Source organism: Gadus macrocephalus, chromosome 12 (assembly GCF_031168955.1).
Source record: "Gadus macrocephalus chromosome 12, ASM3116895v1".
Taxonomy (NCBI): Eukaryota; Metazoa; Chordata; class Actinopteri; order Gadiformes; family Gadidae; genus Gadus; species Gadus macrocephalus.
Genome location: NC_082393.1, coordinates 4,714,700 through 4,729,558, shown reverse-complemented (window position 1 = coordinate 4,729,558; position 14,859 = coordinate 4,714,700). Strand labels below are relative to the sequence as shown.

Below are 14,859 nucleotides of genomic sequence, written 5' to 3'. Positions count from 1 at the left end.
CGGAACGTCAGGCAGTGTGGGATAATTCACAGGAAGTCGGCAGTACATTGTTAGAAAATCTGTCATCAGGTAACTGAGTCGGTCCAATGATCATCTGAAAGAGATACAGACTGGGAGACTCCAGGCTAAACCTTTGCATGCTTACACAAATAAAGATTGACACACTCTACCTCAGTGTCGCACTAACGCAACACTCTTAAGAAATATATTTTGAGCTCTCAGCACCAATATACAATGAAAGCTTACTTTCTGGTGTGTGCATGTGTGTGTGTATTAAGAGGCCTCTAGTCTGTTGGTGTTTGCGTAAGTGTGTGTGTGTGTTTATGTTTCCACCCCACGGACACTGAATGTTTACAGTCCCTTATCATCAATACCCGTACACGGTCTTCATATTTATCTTGAAACCACAGTCATGTATTAGTGAATCCAACCCGACTACTCCGTAAACAATAGTGATTCAATTTATCACCATGGAGACAGGCCATGGCCGCTGTCCAAATGACTCCTCTGTTCCAAACAGCATTATTCATCCTCCGTAACAGTTTATTTGGGACTGATAGAAAAACTGTCATGATCCTTTTATCTGATGTTCGGCGGGCTTATCTGTTCCCCCAATGGCGGTTGTAGGTTTCTGTGGACAAAAGCTGTGAGAAAATGATTGAATTCAACTGTTGTCTTACAACTGGCAACTCCAAGGGCCATCCTCGATGTTATGGGTTCCATTAAACGGCAGATGGATAACAACTCGAAAGAGTGCTTAGCATCTATGCGTATTGCAGTACTATTATCATAGTAAGGCTCCCTCTGAAGTGTACTCTGACCAGAAGCTATGAAAACCCTACACAAGGAAAGTGTGAATAAACAAGATTGAAGTCCAATCTGCCTCACTCATCCTGTAGGCTGATATTATAAATATATGCGTGATTTTACATGGTAGAGACCCACACTTAAATGCGACTGTTCTTAATGAGCAATGCACCACATATAATGAACTGCATTATAGCAAATACTTTCAAGTTTTTCTATTATGGATTAACCAATTTTAAACAATTAGGTACAGGAAACCCTAAGGACAGTGTAAAATATATTATTTGCTTTAAAAAGGTGACAGTTATTAAAATTGCAGTCGCCCTAATCTTTAGAAACCGATCATTGGCCTTTTGGGAAAGAACTCGATCCCTAGCTTAACACAGAAGTATTCAAGTCGAAGCCTAACTCATTCCAACCGTCTGAGACAACCTGGCCCGCATCCCTAGCAGCGCTTCTCCATGACCGATTGCCCGTAGCCTATATTGACTGTCCCAAGGTAACAGAGGCTGAATCCCCGTTACCACGACTTAGTTTCTACAAGAGGGAGTTCAGCGGCGAAATGGGGACTCCACCGCAATTTGAATGGATTTTTTGTTCACTTGAGGGGTATTTTAAACTGAGGCATGTGCTCGTGCAAACAGAGGGAGAATGAAAACAAATTGACCACTGTAGTATCTCCTAAGCAGTTTCTGACCTCAAATAAATGTATTTTTTTCTTCAAGTACTGAAGAGTTTTTATGGGTAAGAGATCCAATAGAAACATGCACATAGTGTCTCGCACAAGCGAGGCGTGATGTAATTTGTGGATTTGATATTTTAAACTCAAACTTTTCAAAGTTCCTTTCAACTGTTCATGAGAGGGCTGGGGTTCAAGTTGTTATACACAAAGTTCAGCAAAGAAAGTTCAGCAAACAAACAGTACTGTGGATCACTATTTATTGATAAGTCCAGCTAGTTTATATCTTTGTGCTGCTTGTCTTGATATACAAGCAGCTAGACAAAAACTTGCAACGTATTGTATCTTAGAGGTATCTCGCAGTGTGTAGGATTTAGTGACATCTAGTGGTGAGGTTGCAGATGGCAAACAACTGTCTTCCCTCCCCTAAGCTCTCCAACGCTGGACTGGCATGTAAGGTGTCAGTAGGTACTTCTTATTATCGTTGGATTATACATTAATTAAAACATACAATTGAATATTTCATGAAAAATCTGCCATCTTCTTTCCACTAGAAGACACTTAATCCTACACACACACACACACACCTTAAAAAATTGTAGGTTTGCCTTGCATTTGATCTCTTGATTCTTATCTTTCTCTCTGGAACATTACATACCAGCTTAGTCCATACAGGACCCCATTTCATTCTGCCCAATCGAAGTCCATAATTCCATAATAATAATAATAATAATAAACCACATATAAACATGAAAAGGCAAAAGCACCATAGGATGTATAGAAAATGGCAATGTCCTCCCCTAGACCAACTACTAAAACCCGCAATTAACATAACTTCAGTAAAAATGATGTGTATTTATTAACAGAATGTATATCATATGCAACTTCAATAGTTCCCATTAGTCCCTGATAAATCCATCCCAACCGATGTCCTGCCGCTGCGTTGAGGTGCCATCGAGTTCACTCACTCAAGGTTTTCATAACGCATCGTCATTTCCCCATTTCTTGCTGCTGGCCAACTATCCAGCCATCTCGATGGCACTCTGGGAAGTAGTTCACTGCTTGGGATGCTGTTTCAAAAAAACAAAAAGAGGGGTGGGAGAGGGAGAGAGGATAAGATAAGTTGGCAGAAGAAATCGATCCTATTCTAAAGAATATCAGTAAAAAAAACAACACAACAGCCAATCTAAATGAAAACACTGGAGCCGTCGCACCCAGAGACGCAACAACAACCCACTGCTAAATGGGGATCACAATGGAGGCTTGGATGGCAGCCATGGTGATAGGCTGGGTTCTGATGATGGAAAGTCTCGCCGGTAACAATGCAAAAATAGAGTCTAATTTGGCACGAGTCGGAATTAAACAAAATGAATGAAAAGGTAACTATGGCAGATCAACAAATCAGGACAATGGTAGTAGACTGCTTGGAAAGAATCGACAGGGCGTGTCATAGCCGATTGTTTTCTTGTTTTTAATTAATTTGATTCTCTATTGCTCTCTGTCTATTTCTGAAGACAATTTATGTACGGACATATTGATTAGGTTATCAACATCCCATTCTACTACATGGCCGCTAAATGACAAACGCACAATACTGAAATAGGGCCATCAAAATCCCATTCTAGTAAATGACAGATAGAAGAGTGCCCACTTTGAGCCCGAGCCAGGGAACAGGACATTATCATCTGCATAAAAACAACCGGCTTCTCATATTTCTGCCGCTGTGGTCTGCTGAACTGAGGCTTACGGTTTAAACGCGGCAACCAAGCTTGGTTTCGAGGCCAAAGGGGATGCTGTTGCCACCAAGCAAATCAGCTACTATAAAGGGCGGCAGGGTAGTATAATGTTTGCCTACTACCTGCAGGTATCACTGAGCACTACACCCCAGGCGTCGAAAATAAAGCCAAAGAACGAAGAGAATGAAATCCACTGCTTCTGCCCTGGCTAAATGTGTGTACTAAACTAAATGACTCAATTAAAGAAAACAAACAGGGTGAAGCAAAGCCAACACGCTCCTGGCCCGTGCATTTGGGACTTTCCAGTAATGACCCTCCTCTTCCTCCTCCTCCTCTTCCCCCTCCTCGGTTGCCAGGTTTCAACGGTAACCGGCGGAGAGAGGATGCGTCCCCGGCTCTCTAATGTAATGCCCCCGTCCTGAACCTGCTGTCCTGGCCAATTAAAAGCTTCACCCGTTAAGAGGGCCCGCTCGGGGACTGCCCCGTCGTTATTGCGGCCCATTCGTCTCCGTTTGTAGCGGAAGCAGCAGCAGCAGCAGCAGAGCCCTTCGGAGGGCTTCGTCACGCACTCTAAATGGTAAGGTGGGCCGGGGGTGGTCCTAGGTGGGACCACTCTGCCCTATAAGTAGTGGTGAGTTATGGTTGATTAGACGTTAGGGTGTAAAACGGATTTCAGATACGGCTGTTTTGTCAGGGTCCTTACAATCAATGCAACGTCGGTGTAGCACTCTGTTAGCTACCCGTAAGGGGCAAGTATGACGAGGAAAACCCCTATGAGGATACTCAATGTATTTGCATTATGGTATGGACTGGGATTTTAAACGTTTCTACTGGTCGATGGCTACAGGGTAACTAGGGCTGGATGGAGGTCAGTTAGGTTAGAGGCAGGTCGCGCGCGCGCGCACGCACGCACGCACGCACGCACGCACACGCACACACACACACACACACACACACACACACACACACACACACACACACACACACACACACACACACACACACACACAGAGCAGAGAGTGTGAAACTGCTGCATGGCTGACTGAGGATCATCCGGTCTTGGCTCAAACTCTGCACATTTAATATGTTCCAGTGATGATCGTCACTTCAGACCCAGGCCGTATTAGTATTGGACCTGACAGATGGGTCGTATTAACACTGCAGATGGCCGTATTTGGGGTGGAGAGTTTTGAAGGCGAATGTTGCTTTGAAGGAAAGTTACACCCCCAAAGTTTGATTTCTGCAGTTTAACATGCATACTTGTATATTGCCTTTTTATATTGATATCTAGGTTTACAGTGCGCTGCGGTTGCAACAACGTTTCCTCTTGGAGGAATAAAGTCCTCATTCATCCATCTAATGTTGAGACATAACTCTCACTACAGAAATGTGCAAACAAAAAAATGACATTTAGGGGCATCAGATGATGTTTTAAACATTAACAGAAAGAAAAAGGTTCTCATGGGAGACCTTACACCTTATTATGAGATATAAATACTGTCTTTTGGAGTCTTTTATTCTCCACATGTTTGGTGCCCATGCTGAACATTAATATTCTGTCATTTATTAGATACTTTCATCGACAGCGATCTACAGTAAACTCAGACACATTGATTAACGAGCCGGTAAAGTACTCAAGGAAGCCTACAGGTTACACTGCAGACATTGTGGGGATTGAACCTTGAACCTTTCGGCTACCATCGGAACACCCGAGCCACTACACTATCCTGCTCATGTGTTGTTGAACAGTGTTTCTCAAATGAGGTACACATACCCCAAGGGGGACTGGGAAGTTTTGCAGCGGGTGCTTTGGTTAAATTAAACCACAAATACAATTTTATTTCATTTTCATATGGTTTTTGGACAATTCCACCTTATTACAACTCATAAAATCGGACTACTAACATAGAAGTCAAGTTTATCTTTCCAATCAATGACAGAAATCATAAGCTCAAGTTTTTCACTAAACTAAGTATTTGCACCCCTCCTATAATGTTTATACAAAATAACATGCACATATAGTATTTATAAATCCTTTTCTTTTTGTGCACATGAAAGGTGTACTTGGCTGACAAAAACAGTACATTAGCAACAACAACATTAATTGTTTGAGAACCACGCAAAACATGGCTTGTACTCACTGCAGCGTTCAGGGCCTGATCCAGGTCCTTGATGACATCCTCCACGTTCTCCAGCCCCACAGAGAGACGGATCAGGGTGTCACTGATGCCAAGCACTTCCCGCTCCTTCTCCGGTACGGACGCGTGAGTCATTATCGCCCTGAAGCAGAAGCGCATGCATTTTTCATTTTTGTACCTTTTCTTTTGGGAAGCATAACTAAATCCTAGGAGACATGTTGATACAACAAAAACATTGCCTTCTCCCCCTTGACAAGTTTTAGTAAGGGAATATATGAATAAATGAATAAACGTTGAGAAAGATCCCCTCTTGAACACTGCTGCTCTCTATTGGTGCAGTGCGTCATTACAGAGAAAGCTGGTGGCAAAACAACCACACATTTCCCATTGAACAGTGAAATTAAGGCAAGGCAACTTTATTTATATAGCACTTTTCATACACAAGGCAGACTCAAAGTGCTTCACATATAAACATTGTCATACAATAAAATAAAATAATAGATAAGTAAAAGAAAACATGCAAGAAATGAGTAAAATAGAAAGTGCAATGTATTTAAGAGAAAATTAAATTGAAAGTTAAAAAGGCTTTTTAGTAAGTAAAATTGAAAGTGCAATGTATTTAAGATCAGATCAACAGTCTCTCTGGAACCCAAGTCGGGACTACAACCCGACCTAAGGAACTTGGTCCTTTCTCTGGAACTCCAATCCAGATTCTAGGACTCTAACCCAGACAGAACTTGGACACAAACTCAGGACTCTAACCCTTATACAAACAAACTCAGGACTCTAACCCTTATACAAACTCAGGACTCTAACCCTTAACAATATTCTAGGACTCTAACCCAGCTTCTAGGACTCTAGCCCAGACCAAAGGCCTTATTCCCAAGTGGGTGCTACATATTGGTGGTGGTTAGTGAGGTCCCCCCTTCACTTTAGGCGTCTTTGAGTGTTATTAATTATTATTATTCTTCATGTTTAACCTCTGTTTTCCTTTTATTCCTAGTCTGTTTTACATAGTTTTGAATGATGACTATATGCTCTGTAAGGTGACCTTGGGTGTCTTGAAAGGCGCCTCTAAATTAAATGTATTATTATTATTATTATTATTATTCAACTTATTCTAGGACTCTAACCCAGCTTCTAGGACTCTAGCCCAGACCAAAGGCCTTATTCAACAAATTCTAGGACTCTAACCCAGCTTTTAGGACTCTAGCCCAGACCAAAAGGACAAACAAACTCAGGACTCTAACCCTTATACAACCTTTCTCTCTGGTATCAGATCATGTTGTATTTTTCTGGTAAAAATAGAAAATAAAGGGAAAGTTAAAAAGGCATTTTAGTAAAATAAAGGTAAAGTATTTAAGATTTAGCAGAAAGCTAAAGCAAACATAAAAGTCTTCAATCTTGTTTTAAAGGTGCTCAGAGTTGGGGCAAGTCTTAAATCCTCAGGGAGTTTATTCCAGCTATTTGTTGCATAGTAACTAAATCCTGCTTTCCCATGTTTCGTGTTTACTCTGGGGATAATTAACAGATTGGTCTCAGAAGATCTTAGTGTTCTAGAAGGCTTATGTAGTGGAAGCATATCAGTTAAATATTTTGGGCCTAAACCATGTAGGGATTTATAGGTTAGCAACCTGATTTTAAAATCAATTCTCTGACCTACAGGAAGCCAATGTAACGATTTAAGAATTGGTGTAATATGTTCAAATTTTTTGGTCTTTGTTAAAACTCTAGCAGCAGCATTCTGAACAAGCTAAAGCTGATATTCTTGAAACCCTTGTGAATTTGATGCACATTAGTCCCCATTTAATTTTAGTTGCTAAGACTCTCCACATAGAGTCTTAATGTATTCCCATGACCTGTGTGGGAACGCACAGCTCTGATAACTCAATTATCATTGTATTAATAGGCAATTTGGTGGCTACTTACGGGTGTTCTGCTAGACTTTCATAGCCTCCAAGACTCTCAGCAATCGAAAACAACTGAAATGAAAAGAAGTCCAAAACGTTACCAAATATATTGTATATAAGGCAAGGCAAGGCAACTTTATTTATATAGCACTTTTCATACACAAGGCAGACTCAAAGTGCTTCACATATAAACATTGTCATACAATAAAATTAAATAATAGATAAGTAAAAGAAAACATATGCAAGAAATGAGTAAAATAGAAAGTGCAATGTATTTAAGAGAAAATTTAATTGAAAGTTAAAAAGGCTTTTTAGTAAGTAAAATTGAAAGTGCAATGTATTTAAGATCAGATCAACAGTCTCTCTGGAACCCAAGTCGGGACTACAACCCGACCTAAGGAACTTGGTCCTTTCTCTGGAACTCCAATCCAGATTCTAGGACTCTAACCCAGACAGAACTTGGACACAAACTCAGGATTCTAACCCTTATACAAACTCAGGACTCTAACCTTTATACAAACAAACTCAGGACTCTAACCCTTATACTCAGGACTCTAACCCTTAACAATATTCTAGGACTCTAACCCAGCTTCTCGGACTCTAGCCCAGACCAAAGGCCTTATTCTTATTCTAGGACTCTAACCCAGCTTCTAGGACTCTAGCCCAGACCAAAGGCCTTATTCAACAAATTCTAGGACTCTAACCCAGCTTCTAGGACTCTAGCCCAGACCAAAAGGACAAACAAACTCAGGACTCTAACCCTTATGCAACCTTTCTCTCTGGTATCAGATCATGTATTTTTCTGGTAAAAATAGAAAATAAAGGGAAAGTTAAAAAGGCATTTTAGTAAAATAAAGGTAAAGTATTTAAGATTTAGCAGAAAGCTAAAGCAAACATAAAAGTCTTCAATCTTGTTTTAAAGGTGCTCAGAGTTGGGGCAAGTCTTAAATCCTCAGGGAGTTTATTCCAGCTATTTGTTGCATAGTAACTAAATCCTGCTTTCCCATGTTTCGTGTTTACTCTGGGGATAATTAACAGATTGGTCTCAGAAGATCTTAGTGTTCTAGAAGGCTTATGTAGTGGAAGCATATCAGTTAAATATTTTGGGCCTAAACCATGTAGGGATTTATAGGTTAGCAACATGATTTTAAAATCAATTCTCTGACCTACAGGAAGCCAATGTAACGATTTAAGAATTGGTGTAATATGTTCAAATTTTTTGGTCTTTGTTAAAACTCTAGCAGCAGCATTCTGAACAAGCTGAAGCTTCCTTAGAGTTTGTTTTGGGAGACCATTGCAGTAATCAAGCTTACTAGTGATAAAGGCATGTACAAGTTTTTGTAAGTCTTCGGTGGACATGAGCCCTCTAAGTCTTGCTACATTTTTAAGGTGATAATATGCAGATTTTGTAACTGATTTGATGTGACTTTCGAAATGTAAATCAGAATCCATGATAACCCCTAGATTTCTGGCTTTGATTGAGGTTTTCAGGGACAGAGAGTGAAGGTGTTGGGTTACTTTAAGCCTTTCCGTTTTAGCACCAAATACAATTATCTCTGTTTTATCCTCATTTAGCTGAAGGAAATTTCGGCACATCCAGTCTTTCACTTGCTCAATGCACTGGCACAGCAGATCTATGGGCCGATAGTCATTTGGTGATAGCGATACATAGATTTGCGTGTCATCAGCATAGCAATGATGGTCAATATTGTTATTATGCATGATTTGCCCTAGTGGGAGCATGTAGAGGTTGAATAAAGAGGGTCCTAAGATCGAACCTTGTGGGACTCCACACATCACGTTGGTTGATTATGATACAAAGTCGCCAATGGAAACAAAGTAGTTCCTATTTTGTAGGTAGGATCTGAACCAATTTAAGACTGTGCCTATAAATAGAATGCAATGACAAATTGAAATTACTTTTGGGTCGTTTGGGAATTTACTTGGTACACTCCGTAATAAATGTTCAGATTTAAAGACGAAAGTTCAGCAACACTTGTTGAAGTAATATAAAAGGCTGTTTCCATCTGTATTCCAACAAAGATGTCTGTCTGTCTGTATGTCTCAACCAATATTGTAAACCGACCATTTTAATTCCAATCATGATAGATAAAATGATTAATCTGAAACAGCAAAACAACTTTCTCACAGGTGTTTTTGAAGACTGAACACAGCAACTATTCCCTTCAACATAACACAAACCTGTGTTGACTTTGATTTCCTGGCAGAGTTCCAAATCAGTTTGAGGTCCGTGGTCAATCAATAACATCATCCGAGAACACCATAACATTTTATCCGAGCACCCAATAAATAATCAACCCCTCATACAGTCCTGGCATTCGAACAAACAAAGTCAAACAAGTTGATTAATAACAAAAAAGGTCAATCAATGACTCATGAAACCTTGAGGTTGCTGAGGAAGGCACTCGCGTGCTCTAGCTGGCCCTTGATGTAGAAGGTGATCATTCCCGGGCACCCAGTGCACTGCTTCTTCATCACGTCATGCTGCGGATGAGAGGGCAGGCCTGAAGGGAACACAAAGAAAGCAAATACCATCAACGACAAGTCGACATACCATACCTATCTCATATCGAACCCCTTCAGCTAAAAAGAGTGGAGTGAATTCAGAGTCAAGCCGGCACTGTAAAAACCAGCTGGCCCCACTTCATGTAAACTGATCTGTTTTTCATTCAACAAATATGAGGGCGGCATGTTGTCCATCTTGATTTGACTGCTCAAATTTCACTGGGAAAGTACTGTGTGTCCGTGTGAAAAAGGTGGGTGCGAGTGTGAAAACGTGGCGTGTGTGTGAGAAAGAAGTGAGTAGGTGAGTGAGTGAGTGAGTGAGTGAGTGAGTGAGTGAGTGAGTGAGTGAGTGTAGTGAGTGAGTGGGTGAGTGAGTGAGTGTAGTGAGTGAGTGAGTGTAGTGAGTGAGTGTAGTGAGTGAGTGAGTGAGTGAGTGAGTGAGTGAGTGAGTGGGTGAGGTCACCCACCTGGGAAGATGACTCGCTCCACCCTGGGGTCCGCCTCCAGAAACTTGGCGGCGGCCAAGCCCCCCTTGAAGTGCTGCTCCATGCGAAGGTGCAGGGTCTTCAGGCCACGGTTGCACAGGTAGCAGTCGAAGGGGGAGGGCACGGCTCCAAGGGCTACACAGGAAGGGGAGGGGTTAAGGATGGATGAATGCCTCAGGCATAACCAATAAGCAGGCTGACCCACAATTGGTAATAAAGACAATGACTGTCTTTACTCCCCATGCTTCCTGAATCTAGGTTAGGGTTTTATTGTGGCCTTTCTTTGCTTGGTGTAGCAGGGCCAATCTGATTTATCTTCTGAAACACCTAGATTAGTTTGAGTTATTTGTCAACAAAAGGTTTAATATTTGCTTGACTGCAGCTTTAGGAGTTTCACCAAATTCAAAAGAAGTGAAATCTCTAGCACTTCTAGATGTATCGGGTATTAAAAGCCACTGGTTCTGATAAGAAAAAAGTGTTATTCTCTATTGCGTGTACCAATTTAGCAAACACCAAAATATCCATTGTAATGATCTGCTTAAATTTTGCCGAATTACCTTATAAAATATAAAATATTATTCTAGATATTTCAGAGAATGCGAGAATATACCCCTCTTTCTAGAACTTTCTGGCTTCCAAGCGACCCGTGACCCCAGAATCACGTGGTAACACTGGTCTTAAAATAACCATACTAACCATTCTGTAGGAACTTAAGTCGCTCATACAGGTCATCCCTGCTCACCGACACCAGGCCCATGACGACATCACTGTGGCCTGTAAGCCAATCAAAGGACAGCATTAGCACCACGCATTCAGACCTTCTTACTTGAAAATGTATTCGCAGGTCAAAGCGACACATCTGAATTCGAGGAGCTCTACATTACCGTTCATGTATTTTGTTGCAGAGTACATGCAAATGTCAGCTCCCAAAGCCAGGGGGCGCTGTTGGTGCATAGGAAAAAAGGGTTTCGTAAGGGTGAGAAAAACTACACTTACACAACAGCAACTTCGAAAACACAAAGAAACATCGACACACACTCCAGCCCTCACCTGGAAATAGGCAGACATGAAAGTGTTGTCCACTACCACCACGATATCCTTGTTGTGTTCGTGGACGAGGTCACTGCAGGCCCTGATGTCAACTACCTTCATGGTGGGGTTGGTGGGAGTTTCGATCCATACAAGCTGCAGCGAGACACATGAATATGAGTATGCCCATTGGATGAAAGATGATCTGCCTTCTTGAGGTTTTGAAATGCCAGTGGAAAGGATCTTGAAAACATTTAACACCTGAAACGTCTTGTTATAACAAAGCAGTGGAATTAATTGACTTAAGCCAAATTAGTTGAATGCTACGCACAAACACATACACCACACATCCATCTTCAATCTCACACAACAGGTGGTAGAAAGATAATCCAAGCGCAAATTTAAATGTGACATTATTTGGGCGTTGGCCTTCAGTAGTTTATTACCTTATACCTTATATATACAGGAAGAAACATGTTGAACTTCGCCAACTGCCAACAGGCAGAGCCTTTCAGATCGCAGAAACGAATGAAAACTATGAGAGAAGCGATTCTTGTTACAAGCCTAAAAGCTGGCCTCATTTAAATACTTTTGAAAACAATAAGTTCGTTTCTTTAGACAGCCAGCAACCTTAAATAACTGTAGTTCCCTCACTCACCTTAGTATTGGGCTTAAGAGCTGCCTTCAGCTTTTCCGGTTGTGTACAATCAGCAAAATCCACTTTCAAACCGAGTTCAGTAGCTATCCTCTGGAAGTAGCGGTTCGTCCCTGAAAAGATACATCCATTTTATTTACTTTTGTCATTCAAATAAATACGTTTCAAGCACAAACAAAGCTCTTAGAAAACCATGATCTCCCCACAGGGTTGCCGCTCCTCTTCTCTATTACGTTTTCATGCATGGTTCGTTTATGGGACAACATTTGGAGATGCGCTCAATCTCACCTCCATACACGTCGTCCATGCAAACAATACCATCCCCGGACTTCAACATGTGAGTGATGGTCATGGTGGCAGCCAGTCCAGAGGCAAGAGCAAGACCTGGGGGTAACATGTATTAGCCATTAACCTGGGTTGTTATTACGATTCTTCTCGGATTTGTAAGTTAACTTCAGTTTTGAATCACATAAGTTAGGAACTTACAGTATTTTCCTCCATCCAGTGCTGCCACAGCCTTCTCCAAACAGTTCCTAGTGGGATTCCCGCTCCGGCTGTATTCAAAGCCCTTTGAGAGAAAACGAGTTAATATTAATTTTAACACCAACATTTACAGCATGAAAAAGCAGCCCAATCACTCCAACGTTTCACTGTTTTGTTGTGTTTTAACACGTTCAGGCTTCAATCGAACAAATCTATTGTCCCATTTCCTGTTTACAAAATACAATACAAATAGTTGTAGAATGTTCCGTTCAATAGCACCGATTAAATCACACGTGTCTACATGATGTGTGAATTACAACACAGAGCCACGACCAGGCGGTCATAGAGAGACCCGTCCACATTTGTTCGCCTCACCCTGCCAGTCACCGAAGAAGCCTACTAGTGGGCCATAACTACATTACGACACTTACAGCGTGTTTCCCGGGTCCGTACTGCTTGAACGTGGTGGAGAGAGAGATGGGGGGTACTACTGCCATGGACTTCCACTGCTCTGGCTCCTGGCCAACGTGGATCGCAACTGTTGCGAATGACTTAAAAGCTGCTTGGAAGCCGGCGTGACAATCATTCTGTTCGCTCTCTTTCTGCGAGGTAGCCATGTTAAGGATCAACAGCCCACCGGAGCGAATACACCCTGTTTTGCGGAAAAACCTAACGGTCTGCTGCAATATGTTACGTCGTCAAGCCGGTGCGAATCTAGGAGCGGCGGTGGAAAGAGTCAAGGCTCTCAACGTGCATTGGGCGGTACCTCCCTTCGTGAAGAACCAATCACTGATCGGAACGTTGAATGGGCGATGCTTCTCCTATTTCCAACCAATAACTGATCCCGACATATAGTGGGCGGGGCCGGTATCTGTTGCCAACTGATCACGGATTGGTTGGTGAGGGTCCAGCCCACTGTATGCCCGGACTCTTGGCTCCGACTTGTACAGGACATAAAGACGGGCAATACATCACACCTTCAATCCAACCAGCGCATCTTAACGTAGAGAGGGTGCCAGCGATTGGTGTTCTGAAGGGGAGTGTAGCACACGTGACACTGACCCGTTTTTCTCTTCAGCTATGATGCAATGCCTTCTGCAATTTGAGTCATGTGTGATTTTTAAATGTCTGCTTGTTTACTGTGGTAGCGCACCATTGATTTACGTAGCCTGCACTTTGCTAAACACAATAGCGCTTTGGGAGGGGGGCCGATTTCTTACAGATTAGTGTTATTTCACACTTGTCTGAGTTCGCTGAGTAGGCTACAAGAAACTATTTCGATATTACAAATAAACGGCCTCGAATGTCGATGCGCTTTGCCTGCGGATGTAGGATGAAGGGGTTGTTTAAAAAGTGCATGCAGCGATATGTAAAATGCAATCTTATTGAAATGACTGGATGAAAGATATTTTAAAGATGTCCCGGACAACTCCTTAGGCTAGCCCACAGTAATATTATGTCAGATGTGATTGATTAATTATTTAAATTGTTTCGTAATTTCTTCTGGGTTGTTACATAACAGGGACAATCACGATGGGACTCGGTAGGACTCTGAACTAAAAAAGTATTTTTTGCTACAGCTCTTTTTCAAAAGCGGTGACGTAAGATAAGCCATATAATAAATTGGCGAGACTGATGCAATATTTCATTCATACCTAGTGACATTTAGCCTGCATTTAAACCTATTCATTTATTGAAAATGCGGTTTCGGTTTCTACAAGCCACAGTACTGAAAAGGGCTGATTCGTGAGTCACAAGTAAAAACATTTCCACACTTTTATGCTATGGATGAATTGAACCATAGACACAATTAAACATAAGTTCTGGCTCTGACTGATTGATATTAGCATGCTAACTGTTGTACTGACTGCTTGTATACAAGGAACCATGTGATTTTACTGTATGGTTTTGGAGACAACTGTATTTTGAAAACCTCAGGTGCATACTTCGGCCGCTGCAAACTGCATTAGGTTAGCACTTTGAAGTAAAGTATAGACACAATTATACATAATTTCTGCCACTGACGGATATGAACATACTATCCGTTGTACAGCCTAATAGTACACAAGGAAACATGTGGTTTTACTATATAGTTATGGAGAAATGTCCTTTGAAAACCTCATATGCATGCTTTGGCCGATGCAAATTGCATAATGCTAGTACTTTGAAGTGAACCATAGTCACAATTAAAAATAAGTTCTGGCTCTGACTGACTGATATTACCATGCTAACTGTTGTACTGACTACTTGTATACAAGGAACCATGTGATTTTACTGTATGGTTTTGAAGAAAATGTATTTTGAAAACCTCACATGCATATGAGTAGTTTGAAGTGAAGTGTAGACAAATACTCCCAAACTTAAAAAACAAAACTGAGTTGGCATGAATAAGAACTTGGGCGCCATCCCCA

General features: G+C 41.5%; 1 protein-coding gene across 1 annotated transcript; it reads right to left on the bottom strand.

Annotated features, from left to right (window-relative positions):
- Window positions 1–1,729: 1,729 nt before the first annotated feature.
- Window positions 1,730–13,223, bottom strand: LOC132469822 (cystathionine gamma-lyase-like). The gene is made up of 12 exons (XM_060067901.1): window positions 12,880–13,223; window positions 12,452–12,533; window positions 12,254–12,349; window positions 11,969–12,078; window positions 11,332–11,466; window positions 11,166–11,223; window positions 10,978–11,055; window positions 10,264–10,416; window positions 9,674–9,795; window positions 7,290–7,342; window positions 5,364–5,502; window positions 1,730–2,556 (listed from the first exon to the last, which is right to left on the bottom strand). The coding sequence occupies exons 1-12, from the start codon at window positions 13,063–13,065 to the stop codon at window positions 2,542–2,544; spliced, it is 1,227 nt and encodes a 408-aa protein (XP_059923884.1). The 5' UTR covers window positions 13,066–13,223; the 3' UTR covers window positions 1,730–2,541.
- Between the last annotated feature and the right edge of the window lie 1,636 nt (window positions 13,224–14,859).